Genomic DNA, 24,252 nt, shown 5'->3' with positions numbered 1-24,252 from the left:
TACAAAATGGGTCAAAGTCTCAATGGCTATCACATCTAAAGAGAGAGACTTAAGGAAAAATGCCCAATTTCCTCCCTTTTATTTCTCTCCCCATTAGCTTCTCCCCTTAAATTCTTTCATGTCAGGTCACCCAGCAGCCATTTCACATAACACAACCAAGGTCGTGATCATCATTGGGCAAATTTATTGCTACCTCAACCAACTCCAGGCAATGATACATTTCCAGACAAGGGTCTATCGACAGCAACCAGAACACAGTTTAACTACTTCATGCTGAAATTAACTACTGATCATTTGAGGAAGTTGAACGTTAACCCACTTATAAACCAGCGGATAATGGCAGTGTACAGTATAGCACTGAGCAACACTGAAGACAGGTATCTTAACAGCATCTGCGTCCCATCGAGAAATGAAATCCCATTTGCTGTGCCACTCCATTAGTCGATAAACACATCTTATTTTCTCCTGAAATAAGAGTATAGATTGCGTCTCAATAATGGAATTTTGAAAATTGTACTCAGCTTGCCAAGGAAGTGTGAAAATTGGGTGCTTTTTGCAATTAGGTTTGAAATGTTAAGAACATAAGGACATAAGAACACAAGAACTAGGAACAGGAGTAGGCCATCTGGGCCCTCGAGCCTGCTCCGCCATTTAATGAGATCATGGCTGATCTTTGTGGACTCAGCTCCACTCTCCGGCCCGTACACCATATCCTCGAATCCCTTTATTCTTTGGAAAGGTATCTATCTTTTTCTTAAAAACGTTTAAAGGAGCCTCAACTGCTTCACTGGGCAAGGAATTCCAGAGATTCACAACCGTTTGGGTGAAGAAGTCCCTCCTAAACTCAGTCCTAAATCTACTTCCCCTTATTTTGAGGCTATGCCCCCTAGTTCTGCTTTCCCCAACCAGTGGAAACAACCTGCCCGCATCTATCCCATCTATTCCCTTCATAATTTTATATGTTTCAATAAGATCCCCCCGCATCCTTCTAAACTCCAATGAGTACAGTCCCAGTCTACTCAACCTCTCGTCATAATCTAATCCCCTCAACTCTGGGATCAACCTAGTGAATCTCCTCTGCACTCCCTCCAGTGCCAATGTCCTTTCTCAGGTAAGGAGACCAAAACTGAACACAATACTCCAGATGCGGCCTCACCACCACCCTATACAATTGCAGCATAACCTCCCTAGTCTTGAACTCCATCCCTCTAGCAACGAAAGACAAAACTCGATTAGCCTTCTTAATCACCTGTTGCACCTGCACACCAACTTTTTGCGACTCATGCACCAGCACACCCAGGTCCCTCTGCACAGCAGCATGTTTTAACATCTTACCATTTAATTAATAATCCATTCTGCTGTTATTCCTCCCAAAATGGATAGCCTCACACTTGGCAACATTGAATTCCATCTGCCAGACCCTAGCCCATTCACCCAACCTATCCAAATCCTTCTGCAGACTTCTGGTATCCTCTGCACTTTTTGCTTTACCACTCATCTTAGTGTCGTCTGCAAACTTTGACACATTGCACTTGGTCCCCAACTCCAAATCGTCTATGTAAATTGTGAACAACTGCGGGCCCAACACTGATCCTTGAGGGACCCCACTAGTTACAGGTTGCCAACCAGAGAAACACCCATTTATCCCCACTCTCTGCTTTCTGTTAGTTAAGCAATCCTCTACCCATGCTACCACTTTACCCTCAATGCCATGCATCTTTAGTTTATGCAGCAACCTTTTGTGTGGCACCTTGTCAAAAGCTTTCTGGAAATCCAGATATACGACATCCATTGGCTCCCCGTTGTCTACTGCACTGGTAACGTCCTCAAATAATTCTACCAAATTAGTCAGACACGACCTACCCTTTTGTGAACCCATGCTGCGCCTGCCAAATGGGACAATTTCCCTCCAGGTGCCCCGCTATTTCCTCCTTAATGATAGATTCCAGCATTTTCCCTACAACCGAAGTTAAGCTTACCGGCCTATAATTACCCGCTTTCTGCCGACCTCCTTTTTAAACAGTGGTGTCACGTTTGCTACTTTCCAATCCTCTGGGACCACCCCAGAGTCTAGTGAATTTTGATAAATTATCACTAGTGCGTTTACAATTTCCCTAGCCATCTCTTTTAACACTCTGGGATGCATTCCATCAGGGCCAGGAGACCTGTCTACCTTTAGCCCCATTAGCTTTCCCAATACTGCCTCCTTAGTGATTCCAATCATCTCAAGGTCCTCACCTATCATATATTTCCATCAGTCACTGGCATGTTATTTGTGTCCTCCATTGTGAAGACTGACCCAAAAAACCTGTTCAGCTCCTCAGCCATTTCCCCGTCTCCTATTATTAAATCTCCCTTCTCATCTTCCAAAGGACCAATATTTACCGTAGCCACTCTTTTTTGTCTTATATATTTGTAGAAGCTTTTACTATCTGCTTTTATGTTCTGAGCCAGTTTACTTTCATAGTCTACCTTACTCTTCTTTATAGCTTTTTTAGTAGCTTTCTGTTGTCCCCTAAAGACGTCCCAGTCCTCTAGTCTCCCACTAATTTTTGCCACTTTGTATGTTTTTTCCTTCAATTTGATACTCTCCCTCACCTCCTTAGATATCCACGGTCGATTTTTCCCCTTTCTACCGTCTTTCTTTTTTGTTGGTATGAACCTTTTCCGAACACTGTGAAAGATCGCTCGGAAGGTTCTCCACTGTTCCTCAACTGCCTCACCATGAAGTCTTTGCTCCCAGTCTACCTTAGCTAGTTCTTCTCTCATCCCATTGTAATCGCCTTTGTTTAAGCACAAAACACTAGTGTTTGATTTGACCTCGTCATCCTCCAACTGTATTTTAAATTTCACCATATTGTGGTCGCTCCTTCCAAGAGGATCCCGAACTACGAGATCGTTAATCAATCCTGCCTCATTACACAGCACCAGATCTAGGACCGCTTGTTCACTTGTAGGTTCCATTACATACTGTTCCAGGAAATTATCCCGGGCACATTCTATAAACTCCTCCTCAAGGCTGCCTTTACCAACCTGGTTAAACCAATCGATATGCAGATTAAAATCTCCCATGATAACCGCTGTACCATTTCTACATGCATCCGTTATTTCTTTGCTTATTGCCTGCCCTACCATCCCGTTACTATTTGGTGGCCTATAGACTACTCCTATCAGTGACCTTTTCGCCTTACTATTCCTGATTTCCACCCAAATTGATTCAACCTTGTCCTCCATAGCACCAATATCATCCCTTACTATTGCCCGGATGCCATCCTTAAAAACGCCCTGTGCAAACAGAGGGATCATCTCATTTTACAACCAATTTCTCAATATTTAAGAGGCAACAGACAACGCTCCACAAGTACACAGGTGCCAAGTTCCAGAAAACATGGTTGAAAAGGGTGTTCCTTTTTCCAAGTGGTTAATACTGGGCCACGGAGCAGTAAGCATTCAGTATAAATACAGGCTCCCTACCATCATGCCGGAATTGCCTGCAAACTACTAACTGTCTACAAACAAGGGTACTAAATATTTTCCTAGACAGTAAACACAGTGACTTTCAAAATGAAGAACTGAAACCAATGCTACAGTTAGAAATGAGCGCTAAAAATTGAATACAATTGGATTTACTAAATCTTGGTATGGATAATTGCACAAAGTTCTAAAATCATTACAATTTTTTAAAATTTAGAATACTCAATTAATTTTTTCTTATTAAGGGGTAATTCGTAGAATCATAGAATTTACAGTGCAGAAGGAGGGCATTCGGCCCATCGAGTCGACACCGGCCCTTGGAAAGAGCACCCCACTTAAGCCCACACTTCCAATCTATCCCTGTAACCCAGTAACCCAACCCAACCTTTTTGGACACTAAGGGGCAATTTAGCATGGCCAACCCACCTAACTTGCACATCTTTGGACGGTGGGAGGAAACCAGAGCATTCGGAGGAAACCCACGCAGACATGGGGAGAACGTGCAGACTCTGCTCTGACAGTGACCCAAGCTGGGAATCAAACCTGGGACCCTGGAGCTGTAAAGCAACTGTTCCAACCACTGAGCTACCATGCTGCCCATAAATTAGGGTGGCCAATCCACCTAGCCTGCTCATCTTTGGATTGTGGGGCAAAACCCACGCAAACAGGGGGAGAATGTGCAAACTCCACACACGGACATTGACCCACGGTCGGGATCGAACCTGGGACCTCGGAGGCGCCATGAGACAGCAGTGCTAACCACTGCACCACTGTGCTACCCTCCAATTTCTGATTCTTAAGCAAATTACAATGATACATAGCTGCCAGTGGCCATAAATATGATTACTCCAATTGGCAAGTTTGCCTGAAGATCTTTGGTTGACCTGAAAAAACTCTGGATGTACTACATGCTATCTACCTTATATCTGCATGCTTTAAAATGAACATGGCGTTGCAAAGGGGAGTACCTTAAATATTTGCCAGATCTTCCGAAGTTTGTTTTGCACAAATGAATGACTAGTAGGGGTGAAATGTTGCTCAAGCACTGGTACAGTTGAGCGACTGACTTGCCACCTGATTGCCTTTTCCATTGCAGTGACGCCCAATATTCCTCTGAATAGCTTCTGCATACAAGGGAACCTTTGGTCTAAGTTAATGCATAGTATTACCCATTTGTCAGGAGGTCTATTTCTATGCTTTGTGGGGGTCAGTTAGTTCAGTTGAATAGTGCGCGAGGCAGGATGACGCCAACATCGTGGTTTCAATCCCCCATAAGCTGTGGTAGTTCATGGAGGACTATCTTGCCCCAAACCTGCGGTACCCTTCAAACTAAATATGGCCAATTGTCCCTCCCTCTCTAATGAAGAGGGATGCCTATGGTCTTTTGTGGACTATGGTTAATTAATTATTTCTATGCTTTATTCGAGAACCACAATGTCTTCAAAGCAGTCCATGGTTTTGTGTTCAATATCAAGTTCTTTACAATGAGAACTTGGTTTGCAAGCAGATGCTGAGACACCTAAAGAGGTAAACTACTCAGCTTTCAAAGTACTTTGTTCCTCACCTCAAAAAGGAGCCAGAGTGCTACATTAATCCGATAACAAACAGCAATAAAGTCATCAAAGCTCCTCAGACTGAATTGTACCCTCCCCAAGAACCTGCACTTTTAAATACCATGTTTTTAAAAGTACTTAATTGTTCTTTTTAACAGTAGATTCCAAATTCCTTTTTATTAAAGCCAGAAGAGGGGCTTCGCAAATGCAGTTTGATTTTAAATGTGTTTCATAAAGTAACACCATGGCTTCTGGGATGTTTTGAGATTCAAAACTAATATTTCAGGAAGTACTGAAGCAGCAATTAAACTCAGAGCTAGTCCATGTGCCAATTTGATCGCTGAGAATACAAAATACCTTAGATCCAAATGGTTAAAAGTTAGAGCAGACAGGGAAGTTCAGATTTGAACTAGATCGCTTCTAGATGCCTGCTGGGGAAAAGACTTCACGGATGGTACATGCTCGTATACTAACTGATAGGCATATGCGCTGCAGAAAACTGCGCAAACAGGATCAGCTGATTTGGAGGCACAAAGATTGCTGCACAAAGACATTTAACAAGCTCAGTTCTCACTACAAAGTTTGCTGGTTTTCTCGAGAAAGGTTAGCATCAAGTCATTCAGGGAGAAATTCTATGGCAGGATCACAGTCAGAGTTCTATATTGGTCTTAAGATTTAGGGTTACTGGACTATTCTGAGATACTGTTCTAACAGGCTAGTCAAAGTAAAGGTAAGGATGATGGAGCTGGGCAGAAAATCAACTGGGAGTGATGTCCTCTATGTTCAACTCCTCGCCACAATAGACATTTCTTGTGGTATTACTTTACAGCAAAGCGCGGAGATGTTTCTTTATCTTTATGTCGTCTCTTGCACAATCAGCTGGGCACAAAGCTCATCAGAAATCGATTTTCTTGCAGAATTTGTTCATTTTATTAAAATTTAGAATGAACCTTGAACTTACTTTTTTAATGGCTTTATAAATATTGTGTTAATGAATTGGCATGTCAAATATTTTAGTGCTGTTCACAATCATTCTCTATTTTTTTTGGGCAGCACCATATGTCTTGTCATTGGAAATGTAACATCACAGAGTGGAGCTGAACAAGTTACAATGTCATACAAAAAGGGTAAGAAAGAAGCATTTTAAAATGTTTCTGAAACTTACTGGCTTGCCGGAAAACTTAAACATATACTGCAGTCCTGCAGAAGAATAAATATTGGGCTTTCCTTTCCCAACCCCTTATTTCCCACTGTCCTGCCTTCGTACAGTCCCCCCCACCCATTCCAGCATTAAAAATTTGGAATTTGGATGTTCTACTGACATTAAACATGAAATTACTTCTAAACATGTTTGAGCATTAAGAAATCTTCCTTAGGAGGACCGTGCTACACAAAGGATACTATTGTGGAGGCTCTCCCTTACAAGTGTAGTCATTCAAGAATCATCCTGCATTGGACCCAGGATTTAAAATTCAGGAATGAAGAGGATTTGGAGTCCTCAGATGGGCACTGCAGTTATCATTGCTATTGGGAAAATGTACTGTACATTATGGCTGCAATCAGCACAAGTTTTAAAACACTTTAAACACCAATGTCTATACTGTACCTTTCGGCCTACATATACAGGGATGCCAATTATCATGGCCGGAATTGCAATCCCTGCAATGAGGGCGATTCCTACTGGAGCACCGACCAACGTGCCAAGCTGCCACAGAATCTTCTTTTTACGACTCCAAGGTTTCTTTCCCCAAAACGTACAGCCAGAAGGACTAGAAAGAAGGTAAAAACACAAATAATGATAAAAGACCCAGTTAGTGAGTAAATTGTACTTTAAAAAAATACCATTTCAAAAACGTGAATACTTTTGAAAGCCCACCACTGTGTCATAACACATTTCGGAACAAAAGGTACAAATATTCCAAGTGCTGCACATGGAAGATCATTTAAAATGTATAATTAATGCAATTTCCTGGGGGAAAGATTTAAACAATTTTGATTTTTCAACCAGTTTCATAAAATTATTTGAATTGTAGATTTTAAAAATCACCTCAAAATGATCTGAACAAGCCACTGAAAATTTCACAAGCAGAATTTGTGCTCTTTAATCTGTTATCACATGTTCACTCGACCAATGATTTTGGGCAAATGTCAAATTGCACTCAGCAAATCATAAATATTAAGACAACTAATAAAGCAGTTTCATTTATTTTCTTTCATGTAGGGAGAGCTGTCATATTAACGGCACTTACCCAGTTATCAACAGAAGCCTAAGCTGGGTACCTTCTCTTTGGACAGGCTAAATAATGGGGATTATGGAGCAACATTTTTTTAAATCTTGTTTCTCATCTTGTGAGTAGTCTTGACAAGGAAGAGGTTTGATTGCAAGTTCCTTTGTTTGTTTCCACTTCTCCTTCATTATCCCTCAAATCACAATTTTTAAAAAATCAGTTTCTATTCCTGTCTCCCCCCCCCCCCCCCCCCCACACACACACACACACTTCCACGGGCTACTCACCAATGAGAAAATAGTGCCGATTCGGAAAAAAGCTGGTGACTTCTCATATAGAGGAGGGACAACATAAAGTTCTATCCATTTAAAATAATTACATTCCAAGTGTAGTGGTTTAACCATTCCAACACTGGTTGGTCTTTCAATCAGTCACAGTTCCCACCATTACAGTGTTTTGAGATTGGAAGTAGAGACCCAATGCCAAGCAATCAGAGGTCACATTCCCATCGCTTTTCAAGCATCGTGATTGGGAAGTAATGGCTGCCTGGTCAGTGCATTCTTTTCAGATAGTCTGATCTCTCTTGAATGCACTGACATCTGATGATGTACTTGCACAAGTGTGAGCAGCCTTCTGGTACCTTGCACAAGCTGGCATTGTAATTTTACACGAGAGATAGCAAGTTTTTTTGAAAAATACATTTAAAGTACCAAATTCTTTTGTTTTTTTACAATTAAGTGGCCAATCCACCTACCCTGCACAATGTTGGATTGTGGGGGCGAGACCCACGGAGACGGGGAGAATGGGCTAACTCCACACGGACAGGATGCGGGCCGGGAGCGAACCTGGGTCCTCGGCTCTATGAGGCAGCAGTGCTAGCCACTGTGACACCGTGCTGCCCCCAGAGAGTTAGCAAGTTATCCAAATTCTATTCTGCCCACACTAAAATCCCACATATACATCAATGCAGAGTGATGTGGAACAGAGTATTGGCCATTTTATCAGTCTTAGCCCCAGAGGAGCTAAAATCAGCAAACTATCCAAATTGTGGTTCTGGTTACACAGATTAGAAATTGAACTTGGAACCTGTTGGCTTATATGCTTCTGGTTAAACTCACCTTTACTAAAAGACATCGTCATAGTTGTTTAGAAAGTTTCTTTAAAAAAAAAAGAATTGTCAAAACAATTATAAGAATGTGGAGAGTATTTTTCCTAGGACCACCCAAAAGAGTATTCCTTCAAAGTGTTTTCTCTCATGGGAGAGACAGATTGTGAACTTTTCCTATATACGGCCTTCCAGAAGACTGGAATCTACAGTGGATAAAGTCTAATTACAGTTTGGCCGCTAAATTTATATATTTTTTTAATAAGTTCATAGAAAACTATGCGACATACAAATAGTCTAAACAGTATATATATTTAACATAACCGAGCTACATTGAGAAATCTAAAGAGTTAAGTGAGTGGGCAAAGATTTGGCCGATGAGAATAATGGGAAAAGGTGTGTTGGCCCACTTAGTAGGAAGAATAGAAAAGCAATATATTATTTAAATGGAGACAACATATAATGGTATTTTACAGAAGGAACTGAGTGCTGTCGTGAGTTATAAAATCCCACAAGTCACAAAATATTAGCATGCCAGTACACAGGAAGTAGTTAGAAAGGCAAGTAAAATGTTGGCCTTTATTGCAAGGGGAGCATATATATAAGTAGGGAACTCTTGTTATAACTCTACAGGGTATAGCGAGACCAGGCCTGGAGTACTATGCACAGTTTTGGTCTTCTTACTTAATGGTATACTTGTATTGGTAGCAGTTCAGAGAAAGTTCACTAGGTTGGAATAAAAGAGTTGAAAGTTGAGCTTGTTGAGTCTATATTCGTTAAAGTTTAGAAGAACCGAGAGGTGATCTTACTGAAGCATAAAAGATTCTAAGGCAGGGCAGCACGGTGGCGCAGTGGTCTGCACTGCTGTCTCACGCCGCCGAGGACCTGGGTTTGATCCCAGCCCCGGGTCATCGTCTGTGTGGAGTTTGCACATTCTCCCTGTATCACAACCCAAAGATATGAATTGGGAGACGCTAAATTGCCCCTTTATTCATTGGGAAAAAAAAAAGAATTGGGTACTCTTAAAGATTCTGAGGCTTGACAGGGTAGATATGAGAGAATGTAATAATAATAATAGTTATTATTGTCACAAGTATGGAAAGGCGGTGGCGTAGTGGTATTGTCACTGGACTAGTAACCTGGAGTAATGCTCTGGGGTCCCAGGTTCGAATCCCGCCTCTTCAGATGGTGAAATTTGAATGCAACAAAAATCTGGAACTGAAAGTCTAATGATGACCATGAAACTATTATTGTCACAAGTAGGCTCACATTAATACTGCAATGAATTTACTGTGAAAATCACCTGGTCGCCACACTACAGCACCTGTTCAGGTACACCGAGGGAGAATTCAGAATGTCCAATTTACCTAACAGCATGTCTTTCAGAACTTGTGGGGGGAACCGGAGCACCCGGAGGAAACCCTTGCAGACACAGGGAGAACGTGCAGACTCAGCACAGACAGTGACCCAATCCAGGAATCAAACCTGGGACCCTGTCACTGTGAAGCAACAGTGCTGACCATTGTGCTACCGTGCCACCCAGATGTTTCATTTCATTGAACTAGAAGTCACAGTTTCAGAATAAGGGGTCTCCCATTTAAGATGGAGAGGAGTAGGAATCTCTCTCAAGAAGGTCGTTAACCTTTGGAATTCTCTACTGCAGAGAGCCGTGGAGGCTGGGAAATGGGAACAGATCAATGGCAGAGTTAGACAGATTATTGATCTACAAGGGAAGCAGGCAGGAAGTGGACCCGAGGGCATGATCAGATCAGCAATGATATTACTGAATGGCGGAGTAGGCTCAAGGGGCCACATGCGATATACCTGTACCTGCTCCAATTTCTTATGGTTCTTAAGTAAATGTCATAGATTTCATTCAGAACAGATAATAAATTATGTCAATTAAGTTGCTCAAAAAGATTATGGAGGCAACATTGAGTTTTAACAAAGAAATGGCTGAGGAACTAAATTCCTCAAACTAAATTCGTACTTTGCTTCTGTCTTCACAAAAGAAGACATGAATACTGTACCGGAAATTCTGAGAAACAAGTTTTAGTGAGGAGCTGAAAGAAATTAGTATTAGTAAATAAATGGTTTGGGGGAAATTAATGGGATTGAAGGCAGACATATCTCCAGGCCCTGATATTCATCCCGGAGAATTTAAGGACGTGGCCCTAGAAATAGCAGATCCATTGGTGGTCATTTTCCAAAATTCTTTGTCTCTGGAATAGTTCCTACAGATTGGAGGGTAGCTAATATAATCCCACTATTCAAAAAGGGAGGTTGAGAGAAAACAGGGCACTATAGACCAGTGAGCCCAACATCGGTAGTAGGGAAGTTGCTGGAGTTCATTACCAAGGATTGCATAGCACAGCATTTTGAAAGCAGTGGTGCAATCAGACAAAGTGAGAATGGATTTGTGAAAGGAAAATCATGCTTGACAAATCTACTAGAAATCTTTGAAGATGTAACTAGTAGAGCTGACCAGGAAAAAACGGTTTATGCAGACTTTCAGAAGGCTTCTGGCAAGGTCGCACAGAGCAGATTAATATGTAAAGTTAAAGCACATGGTATTATGGGTAGTGTCTTGAGCTATAAAGAAAGCTGGTTAGCAGACAGGAAGCATAAATTTGGAATGATGGGTCTTTTCTGATTGGCAGGCGGTGACTAGTGGGGTACCGAAGGGATCTGTGTTAGGGCCCCAATTGTTCGCATTATATATTAATGATTTGGATGAGAGAACTAAATGTATTAGCTCCAAAATTTGCAGATGACAAAGTTGGGTGGGAGGGTGAGCTGTGAGGATGATGTAGAGATGCTTCAACCGGATTTGGACAGGCTGAGTGAGTGGGCACATGCATGACAGATGCTGTATAACTTGAATAATTGTGAGGTTATACGCTTCGGTAACAAAAATAGGAAGGAAGATTATTATTTGAATGGGTATAAATTGAGAGAGATGGATACGGAGCGAGACCTTGGTGTCCTCGTGCACCAGTCGCTGAAAGTAAGCACACGGATAGAGCCAGCAGTAAAGACGACAAATGGTATGTTGGCCTTCATAGCGAGAGGATTTGAGCATAGGAATAGAGATGTGTTACTGCGAATTTATAGGGCATTGGTGAGGCCACACCTGGAGTAGTGTGTGCAGGTTTGGTGTCCTTATCTGAGGGAGGATGTTCTTGCTATGGAGGATGTGCAGCAACGGTTTTCCAGGCGGATTCCTGGGATGGCAGGACTGCCATACGAGGAGAGACTAAGTTGGTTGGGATCATATTCATTGGAGTTTAGAAGAGTGAGAGGGGATCTCATAGAAACTTAGAGAATTCTAACAGGATTATACAAGGTTGATTCAGAAAGAATGTTCCCGATGGTGGGGGAGTCCAGAACTAGGGGCCATAGTTTGAGGAAGAGGTAAACCTTTTAGGACTGAGGTGAGGAGAAATGTCTTCACCCAGAGAGTGGTGAATCCATGGAATGCGCTACCACAGAAAGTAAATGAGGCCAAAACGTGTAATTTCAAGAAGGACTTAGATATAGCTCTTGGGGCTAAAAAAAATCAAGGGATATTTGGGGGTGGGGGGTGGGGAGAGGAGAGAGAGAAGAGAGAAAATCAGGATATTGAACTTGATGATTAGCCACGATCATAACAAATGCCAGAGTAGGTTTGAAGGGCAGAACACCCTACTCCTGATCCTATTTTCTAAGTTTCTACATTAACATTTTAGAGATGTAATTTCCATAGAGAGAAAGTACATTTTTTTTTTAAAATAAAGATAATGAGCAAAGTATTATAGATCCCAATGACTTTTCAATAGCTTGTCACTTACTCCTTTATCCTTGGTAACACTACAATGCCTCAAATTAAAAATGTATTTTCAGGATTTTAAAAAAAAGTATTAAGGAACCATCAAAGGACATGGGCACAAGATAAACAAAGATATGCTTGGATCCACTTGAATGTTCATTTTTTTGATCAATTGGTCAATTAAAAGATAAGGGAATAGATGATAACCAAACCTCCCTTGTATTCCTGCAAACCAAGTCACAGAATGCAGCTGGCCACTCCAAATTTTGAATTGTGCACTTAGGTGCATAAACCCTCAAATCTATATTGATCCTTAAAACCTGCTTCAGACTTAAAGTTCTCCAAACAAATGCTGCTGATTTGATGAATCATTGCATTGAGTTGATCCAGTGACATTACAAGAACAATTTAGAATGCAGTGGGATGCGATTCGAAGAAATGAATCCCAAAGCTATTAACCTCTGAAATTTCGACCAAATTGAGAGTGCTTGAAATCAGCGCACAAACCACTATTTATTTGTTGCACGATTATCAAAGGGAGTATGGTAAATATGTCAATACTGTATTTAACGAAAATAAGGGAATTATAGCGCCCCATTAATTCAGACCATAGCTATTCAATTTTCCACCAGAAAATTCGACAGCATTGTCGGCCAAATCAAGTTCTGTGTACAACCGCCTATAGATCAGCCTAAACTTGCTTCGGTTGGTAAGCATACTTATATGAAAAGAGAAAAATATGTTTTGTTGATGATGAGAAAGAAGCTGTGTGATTGGCATAACCACAGTTTCAGAAACATTAAAGGAAGTAAACAGATTCGGTTCCCATATAAGTGATACACTTCCCATTTCATTACGGTTTACGGTGCCACTTTAGCATAACTGACAACTAAAGTACTGGAAATGGCTACCTTTTCAAGCAGACAACAGAAAATTGCAGAAAGCTACTGCGAAAATAATGGAAGTGCTAAATTAGGAAAACTGCAATTCTGTGCAGAAAGCAGCCATTCTTTTTGAGCCCTGAGAGACCGAAGAATGAAACATCTCCTTCACTTTGTAGTAGTAGGTTTTATATATGCAATTCTCACAGCAGCAGTAAAAAAAGACTCTAATTCAATAAACCAAAACTTTATTTTTAAGTCTCCATGATAATAAGTAATCAATGCTGCATTTGAAGTAGAAATTAACTTACCCATCAGATATCCCTACAATTTTCAAGAATTTAAAATGAACCCAGTCTAACATTAGACATGCTCTGCCAATTCACCCGAATACTAGTAAACTTCACCTGATGTTGCCTGCAGTCTATTGAAGTTTTTACATACAGGAATTAAGTGAGGTTGGGAGTCATTTTAGAAACTCATTTGACAGAGCCACTTAGCGGACAGCATCACCAAATACATTGTGACAGCTGATATGACAAATATCCTGACACATTGAATGGAATTGTACACCGACGCGATACTTGTCAAATTCCTGTGCACATAGGTAGGAAGTTTAAGTTCAAGTGTAGCCTTCAGATGAGGCACGGTTAGAACCCAAGAGATAATTGAACTTAGACACGCAGCTTTAAGACAGCTCCCAGTTTAAAATGAAATTCCACATTTCCAGTTTAAATTCCTCTGTCCACAGTTATTATGAAAACGGTTTACGAAAATGGGTTGAGCTGTAATTACAACCTCCTGTCAGTGGTGGTGCTGCAGTACCTCCACTCACAGCCGACGTTAATATAGGAATTTATAATGAAAATAACTGACAGGAAGGGCATGCAGACATAGAAAACAAATCAGGTTCCACATGTACACGGATGACACCCGGTTCAAACCTCATCGCCACCTCCCCTGACCCCTCCACACCCAATTTGTCACTGCTTGTCCATCATCCAATACATGATCAACAGAAATTTCTTTCAATTAAATACTGGGAATTCAGAAGCAAAAAGGGATCCTGCCACAAACTCCATTCCTCAATCACCAACTCTATTCCTCTCCCTGGCCACTGTCTCAGGCTGATTTGGATTGTTTGTATCCTTGATGTCCTGTATGAAGTTAGCCAAGTTCCTGACGTCGTGTCCACTTGACCACTAAGAATGAAACCACATCCGTGCCTTGGTTATCTTTAGTCCAACGCACATCCGGCTGGCTTCCCACCATTCACCCTCCTAAACTGGAACTCATCCAAAGTTCTGCTACCAGCATCCTAATTCGTACCAAGTCCCGTTCAATCATAACCCCTGCATTCACTGATCGAATTGGCTTCAATTCAACAATGTCCAGATTTTAAAATGTTCATTTCAGTTTTTAAAGCCCTCCTCTAGCCCTACAATGATTTGTATGCACCTTTCCAATTCTGGCCTCTTAAATATCCCTAGATTTTCTTAACTCCACACTGGAAGCTGTGCCATCGGCCAACTAGACTGCAAATGCTGGAATTCCCTTCTTAAACCTCTCTGCCTGTGGTTTCTTAATTCCTACCTCTTTGACCGAGCTTTGGGTCACCTGTTCTACTATCTTTACATTTCACTTAGCATCAAGGTTTGATTGCCTATGCTTTGATGAAGTGCCTGAGGCATTTAACTACTTTACAGGTACCGTGTAAAGGAAAATTGTTGCTGAAATCATCCACTTGGGTGGGGGGAAAATCCTAAAACATCCACAATTTTGAGTCATCAGGTTTTCAAGTTTTAATGTCGAAGACTTACCTTAAATAGTGCAGGTCAGAGATTTCTTTCATACAAAGCCAACAGAATTCACAACCACATACTGCGCAAGTCATATGATTACAGCTTCCGTCATTCATTTTTATTATGTATGCTGCACATCGCGGGCAAGGTTTAATATCATCTGCTGCCAAAAAGAAACCATGATAAATAACATTGTTGAAAAATGTAAATAAAATGGTTAGGCAAGATATATTTTAGATCGAATTAAACAGTGTATAACCAGCGTCGCAAATTCAAACAGCCAAACCTAGCAAGTGCAATTTTACTTTTACATGTTCCCCCAACTTTCAGTGGTCATTTTTATTTATCATTATTTGGTTCCTGATGTATTATGCATGTTATTACCAAAATAAATTCTTGTAACATTTCAAAGTATTAGTATTTTTTTTAAATGGCCATATTAATAAGCTACAGTTCGACAAATGTGAAATACAAATGTGTTTTAATGGAGTACTTGTTCTGCTTTCAGGAGAGTATTATTATATTCATCATTAACATAGCCAAGTCACACATCAGCAAGCCAGAAAGTCCGAATATCCTGAAAATCAATTATAAAATAAATTAAAGCTACTATGGCAATGGAAAGTACATACTGTTCTACTGTCCCAAAAGATGACCTGTGTTGCAGTATTTTATCTACAAAGGCAAAGTAGAGTTCAATAGTGCGCTGTGGATGCATTCAAGTCATGTAAGCCGATGTTCGTAGCCTCTGCTGGATGGGTGCGCTCCAATGATTGTGTCGGGGCTGAACTTGCCACCCATTCACATTCCATATGCCAGTATTTTGTTTGCACTTTCACCTGGGAGACCAGGAGCTGCTTGTTGCAGATGAGAGCCCTACTTGTAACATAGGGGCCATAAGTACAAGAGCGTCACTAGTAAATCCAATAAGGATTTCAAGCAAAACCTATTCAGCCCAGAGTAGTTAGAACATGGAACACAGCATCACATGGGGTGGCTGAGACAAATGGCATGTATAAATTTAAGGGGAAGCAAGGTAGTGCAAGATGACGTGAGGCGGGAGAAAGCCTGCCTGGACCCTAAACAGAGGCAGGGACCAGTTGGATTGAATGCCCTGGTTCTGTGCTGTAAACTTAAGTAGCAATGAATGGAGAATGTATCCCCACATTACATCCACTCAAGACATAGAGAGGCCTAATCAGAGCTGTTGCAAAAGCACACAAATTTCCATTTGGATTTCTCTGGAGCCAAATAGAGTTTTAAGGGTTCTTATAGATCCTCAAAAGTAGCCCTATTCACCTCTGTTCCCTTAGTCCACAGTTTCAGAGTCAGCTCTGTTCAAGAGCCACCAGATTTTCCATCCATCCCAATGGCTGCTTACAGCTGTCAATAAACAGAATCAAAACCTGTGCCAAGAACACTGGAAAGGATGCACAATGGCACTAGATGTATGCGTGCACAAAAAAGGTTTCACCTGGTTGTATCCCAGTTTGTATAAATGGATTTTTGTAGCAACATGATGACACTGGACCACAGGAACTCTCTCTATCCAGGCTCTTGCAAGCTTACAAGTAGTTTTGTAAGATAAATTACACACTGCTATTTACAACCGTACAAATAAATGATATTTTGAGATAATAGAGTGCGATAGTTTGGTAGAAAGCAAAAGGTCTCATCTAAAGCAAGTATTCCTTTTCCCTACCAACAAGTCCAAGAATGTATAAGTAGGCAAGCTCCAGAAACATCTTCACAGGCGGTGTCGACATCAACAACCCTTCAGTTCAGTTAATCGGCTGTTTGACAATTTATTTTCTAAATCTATGATTTACAGCTTTACCTAATTAGGGAACAGGATAGTAATACTGGAATCCTCGAAACAAAACATGGCAAGCATTTCTATAGGAGGAGATTCCATCAAGAACATGGTTACCTGTGGAGCGAGATGGTAAAATCTGATTGACCAGGAGGCTGTTTATTTCAGGTAACCCCTTTCTTCCCGAGATCTCGTCCTGAACGTATCTACGAAGAGTCCAGTTTTCTGTACCTGCTGCACCAGATTCTTGACTGTAGCTGATTGATGAAGAGCGCATCGTTCTTAATCGCAAACTCTGCGCTCTCTGTTGACGTGCTGCATCACAAGTCTGATTTGGATGCCATATTTGCTTACAGTGGTAACAGAACTCAGTGCTGCATCCTTCACGGGCACAAGTGAGTTTTGGACAGCTGGCGCAGCCGAACGCTATCACTGCGTAACTGCAAAAATAAAAGTAAATTTATGTACAAGAAACAAATTCAGTTCTTACCACCACTATATTTCACTGGACGTCAAATAAAATCCTCAGCTGGAAGCAAGCCATACATGCTTCCTTCATACAAACCTTCAGCTCCATTTTACCAAGATTTAAATTACTGCAAAGTAAGTGTGATTCAAACCTCAGCTTCCAAATTGGGCAATTTGACCAAGATTTCCAGCTACAGATGTAAACTCTGGTTCAGTGGTTTCACTAGTTCCCATAAGTAATCTGAACATTAGTTTACAGGAGTTGACTCACACTGCCCTAAATTTACTTGCACAATATTGTAACCCAAGGATTGGTAACAAAAGTTTGCCATTGTGACTTTAACCAGATGCACGCATCTTTCACACATGTACTTCTCTAATCTCTACGGAGGAGAGAGCAATAATTCACAGTATGGTGAACATGCAGTACAGCCATCATTGTCTGTCAGTGTTAAATTTAGTGCCCATTTCAAAATGGTCTTCAGTTTTGCGGTCAGAAAATACCTGTGTTTTAAAATTATATTGACCAGCTAAGAAACAAGGTAAGGCCGAAGACAAGTATCAGTGTGTGCGAGAGAGCAAGTGAGCTTGTGTGCGAGATGGGGAGAAAGGGTGTGCAGAATAAAGCAAGAGTCACTCACATAAGTTTTATAGCACAGTAAGAAGCCCTTCAGCCCATCATTCTCTATTATTGTCTGCTACATTGTTCAAACTCCTCCCTAAAGATGTAACCCATGTTGAAAGGCCAAAATCTGTAGCCCTGGATGCCCAGAGTGCAAATATTTGCTTTGTCAGTAGGATTGCAGCAAACCATGAAAATGACAGTTGCTCTTCTTTACAAGCATTCCTAAAATCTTAAAGGCAACACAGAAAACCATAAGACGTAGGAGCAGAAGCAGGCCACTCGGCCCATCGAGTCTGCTCCACCATTCAATGAGATCATGACTGAGCTGATATTATCCTCAATTCCACTTTCCCGCCTTAGCCCCGTAACCCTCGATTCCTTTGCTGCTTAAAAATCTATCTATCTCAGACTTGAACATATTGAATGACCCAGCTTCTACAGCTCTCTGTGGTAAAGAATTCCACAGATTCACTACCCTCAGAGAAATTCCTCATCATCACAGTCTTAAATGGGTGACCCCGACTCCGATTATGCCCTCTCATCCTTGATTCTCCCACAAGAGGAAACAACCTCTCAGCATTTACCCTGTCAGGCCCGCTGAGAATCCTATACATCTCAATAAAGTCACCTCTCATTCTTCTAAACTCCAATGAGGAGTACAGGTCCGGTCTACTCAACCACTCCTCATAAGAAAATCTCTCCATATCCGGGATCAACCTAGTGAATCTTCTCTGAACCACCTCGAATGCCAGTATATCTTTCCTTTGAGAAGGGGACCAAGACTGTCTGCATTATTCCAGTGTGGTCTAACTGATGCCTTGTATAGTTTTAGCTGGACTTCCCTATTTTGAAATAAAGGCCAACATTCCATTTGCCTTCCCTCTTACCTGCTGAACTTGCATGCTAGCCTTTTGTGATTTATGCACGAAGACCCCCAATCCCTCTGTGCTGCAGCTTTCTGCGGTCTTTCTCCATTTAAATAATATTCAGCTCCTTTATTCTTCCTACCAAAGTACATAAATTCCCATTTTCCTACAATATATTCCATCGACCCAAGTTTTTCCCCACTCTCCTAACCTTCTATAGCTCTCTGTAGACGGTGTCTCATCTTCACCACTTGCCTTCCAACTTATTTGTGTATTATCCAACTTATTTGTGTGTCATCCGCAAACTTGGCAAGAGTACATTCACTTGCCCCGTCCAAGCCATTAATATACATTGTGATTAATTGTGTTCCCAGCACAGATCCCTGTGGCACTCCATATTAGTTCCAGATTGCCATCCTGAAAATCCTCTTATCCAAACTACCTGCCTTCTATCAGTCAGCCAATCCTCTAGCCACATTAATATACTTAGAATATTGCTAATAAATCTTGTAATATTCAACAGCTTGCTGTTCCAAGGACTTCTGGAATTCCAAAAACACGCATAAGCAGAATATCGCACTGGGATTAAATAACTAATGGGGTCAGAAAAGCAACTGCTCGTATGCTATAGGATTGATGTATGGCAATGACTGTTGGTCTGGTGGTGCTCTCGATCCTTATTCTGAGGGCAAGGAACCATCCATTATTGGACTGATAAATCTTGCAACCCACAGTAAACAGCACATTGTGTTAAATCCAAATAAATGCAAGCAGTTATTTTTGATGTTAAAACATCACAAACATGGTATACAAAATTGACAATTATAGACACATGGTAACAAAATGCATACTAGCTTTGAGGATTAACAATGGATTGGGTAAACAAAACTGTGTGAAATAGATGAAAGATCATGTTTTGTTTCTGATGACTTGGGTAATTAATTTATTATGCATGCAAAGGGGAAAACTACTTGTATAAGACGACTCATTTTTGGTCCTACTAAGAGCTCAGTGAGTTTCTGCAGTGAGTCAATACTATCTCCTGTGCTGAATTAATGAGCCAAGTTTGGAAAGTGGTACACCCACAATTAATTGACCCTCAACACCCCAAGTTAAAAGGGGGAAAACTGATCACTGGTCCTCTCCTGATTGCGACTCAATTAACTAAAAGATGGCATTAGGACTTGCCTCAGCTGTGGCACATTCACGATGGAATAGTCTCAATATCACTGCTAATGTCAGGTGTAATGTCTGGATATGGTATGTGTCTTGTGGGGACCATGAATTGGATTCAATTTGAATTGGTTTTTGGAGCAGGCAAGGAGCTAGATTAGGGGTTTGCCCCTGTCCACACTCTGAGCTCTGGCTTTGTAACTCTGATAATGTAATTTTAAAAATCCTTTATTCATCCAGTTTAACAAACACCTACAAATCCAGATTTAAGTCCATGTTTGAGATACAGAAAGACAATTTAAATTCAACGCTTCAAGGAATCCTTAAAATATGTCAACGGTTCAAATGCGGCCCCCACCAAAAAGTTCCATATGTCAATAATCAAAAAATGTAAACTAAAGTATAAATCAAATTAAACTAAAATGTTATTCAAAGAACTCCTTCCTTCCAAACCATATGAGTGTTCAATTTAGATTAAAGAATATTTTGGAATTATTTTTAAGTCATCAGAATCATATGACTCACTAGCATACAAAAGGGTCAAATATTTAGCCAAGTTAAAAAAAAATTCTGGAATTTCTAAAAGCACTTCATGCATGCAATCACAAACGCATTAGATGTTCCATTATTTAAACCTGCAATTTAGAGACTTTAATTTTTTTTCCATTCATTTCGAAACACATTTGTAATGTACTGATAACTTAACATCTGAAATGCTTCAAGCCAATATTCCCATTACACCATGCTTAATCATCAAGCAATTGACAGTTCGTGCCCACATATTCCTAACTATCTTTGCAGAAGGGAACAGTTACATCAACTGCAATTGCTTATTGCTGAGCAGAACTTAACCCTGTAACATACATGGATCAAATCTGTGTATGTAAATCCAACCCATCAAGCTTTTCAACGGCACTCTGTAATCAAACTAAAAAAGTAGGGTCCTTCCGAGGTTTCTGTTTGTGTTTCAGTGGGTCCTTCCGAGGTTTCTGTTTGTGTTTCAGTGCCTTCCCATTGTGATCACTAAGGCCTTTTTTAAGAGAGTAGGCAGGAGTATTATGGGGTTTGTGTGGGCGAATAAGACCCCGAGAGTAAGGAGAGGGTTCCTGGAACACAGTAGGGACCGAGGAGGGTTGGCGCTGCCAAACCTGGGGAGCTACTACTGGGCAGCAAATGTGGCGATGATCCGCAAGTGGGTTATGGAGGGAGAGGGGGCGGCATGGAAGAGGATGGAGATGGCGTCCTGTAAAGGAACGAGCCTGGGGGCGTTGGTGACGGCACCACTGCCGCTCTCGCCGACAAAGTATACCACGAGCCCGGTGGTGGCGGCAACGCTAAGGATCTGGGGCCAGTGGAGACGGCACCGGGGTGCAATGGGAGCACCGGTGTGGTCCCCGATCAGGGGTAACCAGCGGTTTGTCCCGGGGAAGATGGACGGGGGGTTCCAGATCTGGCATCGGGCGGGGATTGGAAGAATGGGGGACCTGTTCATCGACGGGACGTTTGCGAGCGTAGGGGCACTGGAGGAGAAGTTCGAGTTACCCCCGGGAAATGCCTTTAGATATGTACAGGTGAGGGCTTTTGTGAGGTGACAGGTGAGGGAATTCCCGTTGCTCCCGGCACAAGAAGTTCAAGATAGGGTGATCTCGGGTGCATGGGTCGGGGAGGGCAAGGTGTCGGAAATACACCAGGAGTTGAAAGAAGAGGGGGAAGCGCTGGTAGAAGAGTTGAAGGGTAAATGGGAGGAGGAGCTGGGGGAGGAGATCGAGGAAGGTCTGTGGGCTGTTGCCCTAGGTAGGGTTAATTCCTCCTCCTCGTGTGCCAGGCTCAGCCTGATACAATTTAAGGTGGTCCACAGAGCGCACTTGACGGGGGAAAGAGGTTGAGTAGGTTCTTTGGGGTAGAGGACAGATGTGGAAGGTGCTCAGGGAGCCCGGCGAACCATGTCCATATGTTTTGGTCATGCCCGGCACTGGAGGGGTTCTGGAGAGGAGTGGCGGGAGCAATATCTCAGGTGGTGAAAGTCCGGGTCAAGCCAAGCTGGGGGCTAGCAATATTTGGAGTAGTGGACGAACCAGGAGTGCAGGAGGCGAAAGAGGCCGGCATTCTGGCCTTTGCGTCCCTAGTAGCCCGGCGAAGGATCTTGCTAATGTGGAAGGAGGCGAAGCCCCCCCAGCCTGGAGGCCTGGATAAATGATATGGCTGGGTTCATAAAGTTGGAGAGGATTAAGTTCGCCTTGAGAGGGTCTGCGCAGGGGTTTTACAGGCGGTGGCAACCGTTCTTAGACTATCTCGCGGAGCGTTAGAGGAAGGTCGGTCAGCAGCAGCAGCAACCTTGGGGGGGGGGTCTGCCTGGGAGGGTGGATGAGCAAGAGATAACATGAAGGGTTGGGGAAACTGGCACGTACGGGTGAGGGCCAGTGTACAAAGCTGTGTAAATATATCATTTTGCCATGTATATATCTTGCTCTGCCCGATTTCTCGGTTTTTTTGGTTACGGGGGCGGGGGGGGGGGGGGGGGGGGGGGGGGGTTATTGTTTGTAAGGGAGAAAAATTGGGTTAAAAAACTTTAATAAATATATTTATTTATTTTTTTTAAACTGAAAAAGTAGGTTAGCCGAAGATCCAAGAAATGGCCTAGTGGTTAGGAGTCGGCAGACAAGTTCAGTAATATTGTTTTATTATGAAATCAGACCAGTGAATTATTAATCTTTGAACAGGGCTATGTAATTTGGTTAATTACAAGTCATCCTTTCTCACCACAAATATGCTAAGGCTTTCTGATATCAAAGGTGGATATATCCTATGAAGTAACGGGGGCGGCACGGTGGCACAGTGGTTAGCACTGCTGCCTCACGGTGGCGAGGACCCGGGTTTGATCCCAGACCTGGGTCACTATCCATGTGGAGTTTGCTCATTCTCCCTCTGTCTGCATGGGTTTCACCCCCACAACCCAAAGATGTGCAGGTTAGGTGGATTGGCCACGCTAAGTTGCCCCTTAAGTGACAAAAAAATAATTGGGTACTCTGAATTTTTTTTTTTTTTTTTTAAATCCTATAAGTAACAATGCAATTCAGCAGCAAAAAGGTCACTTTTTCTCAGGAGGAAAATTACTGAAAGTTCTTACTTTATTTTTGTGATAGCGGGATTAAGAGGGTAACTAGCTCACTGCTATACTGAATGAATACCTGTATGAACAGGGTTAAGTTCAACAAGTTGTCTCCCAGAAGATGAAACATAATTTAGAGAGGATGAGCACCAAATGCTTAACATTTCTTAATTTTGACATCAAACGTGCTCAACTGTTTCAATACAAGAGTGCATAATTATATTTAGTATGGGTCCACAAATGCCTACAGTTCTTCAGCACAATATTATGACTATATCAAAGTTCCTTGAAGTACATTGCTATTGTTGGACTGAGGAACTCAAAATATTTCCTGTGCTAGAGACTTTGCAAATAAATACAAGATAATATTATTTTGTTTTATAGTTATCTTCAAAATGATCATTTGTACCAGATACTGTTTTGGTCTTTGAAGGTAAATCTTCTGCTCTTTTTTCTGGTGAATTCACCATTAGTTTTTTTTATTCTGTTCTTTGTATCAATTCTAAAACTATTTCTGCAAAATTAAGGCTTTTACAAGGAAATCAATAACTTTTGATGCATTTTATTTTCAAAAATTAATGATCCAGAGGTGTCCTGAGACATGAATCCCAAACAGCTAGCAACCAGTACAGCAAGTAATTGGTAAGATAAACGGAATACAGGCCTTTATTGCAAGGAGAATGTCATACAAAAGTTGTGAAATGTTGCTATCACTGTACGGAACCGCCAGTGAGATTGCATCTCGAGTACTATGTGCAGTTTTGGTCTCCTCAAGGTGGAATATAATTGCACTGGAAAGAGTTCATAGAAGGTTCACCCAGCAGATTCCTGGGGTGAAGGAGTTGTCTTATGAGGAAAGATTGAGAAAGTTAGGTTTATACTCACTGGAGTTTAGAAGAATGAGAGGTGATCTTATTGAACTGATTGTGAGGAACTTGACAGGGTAGATGCTGAGAGGAGGAAGGATGCTTTCCCTTGTGTATGTGTGGGGGGGGGGGGGGAGCATGAGTGTGTGTGGGGTGCGTGCTGTGCAGGGTGCGTGCATGTGTATGTGAGGTGGGTGTGTGGGTAGGTGTGTGGGTGTCTCTCTCCCATTTTAGATAGATATGTCTCCCGTTTAAGACAGGGACGAGGAGGTTTTTCTCTCTTCAAGTCTCTGGAATTCTCTTCCCCAGAGTGTAGTGGAAGCTGGGTCATTTAATATATTCAAGGCAGAGTCAGGCAGATTTAGTGGTCAGTGTGTACATGCGTGTTGGGGGTAGGTTCAAGGGTCCGAATGGTCTACTCATGCTCCTACCTATCATGATCTTATTTTCAAGGCAATATTTTTTTAATATAAATTTACAG

General features: G+C 41.7%; 1 protein-coding gene across 5 annotated transcripts in view; it reads right to left on the bottom strand.

Annotated features, from left to right (window-relative positions):
* Window positions 1-24,252, bottom strand: part of rnf19a (ring finger protein 19A, RBR E3 ubiquitin protein ligase) — an 87,853-nt gene that overhangs the window by 20,929 nt on the left and 42,672 nt on the right. For 4 of the 5 annotated variants that reach the window (XM_072467106.1, XM_072467103.1, XM_072467105.1 and 1 more), the window contains exons 3-5: window positions 16,782-17,104; window positions 14,870-15,014; window positions 6,634-6,796 (exon numbers count right to left, since the gene is read on the bottom strand). In XM_072467106.1, coding sequence (XP_072323207.1) covers window positions 6,634-6,796; window positions 14,870-15,014; window positions 16,782-17,104 — 631 coding nt within the window. The remainder of the gene's footprint in view (window positions 1-6,633; window positions 6,797-14,869; window positions 15,015-16,781; window positions 17,105-24,252) is intronic. The other variant, XM_072467104.1, reaches the window with a different exon arrangement.

Source organism: Scyliorhinus torazame, chromosome 11 (genome assembly GCF_047496885.1).
Source record: "Scyliorhinus torazame isolate Kashiwa2021f chromosome 11, sScyTor2.1, whole genome shotgun sequence".
NCBI classification, from domain to species: Eukaryota; Metazoa; Chordata; class Chondrichthyes; order Carcharhiniformes; family Scyliorhinidae; genus Scyliorhinus; species Scyliorhinus torazame.
This window is presented reverse-complemented; position numbering and strand designations above follow the sequence as displayed.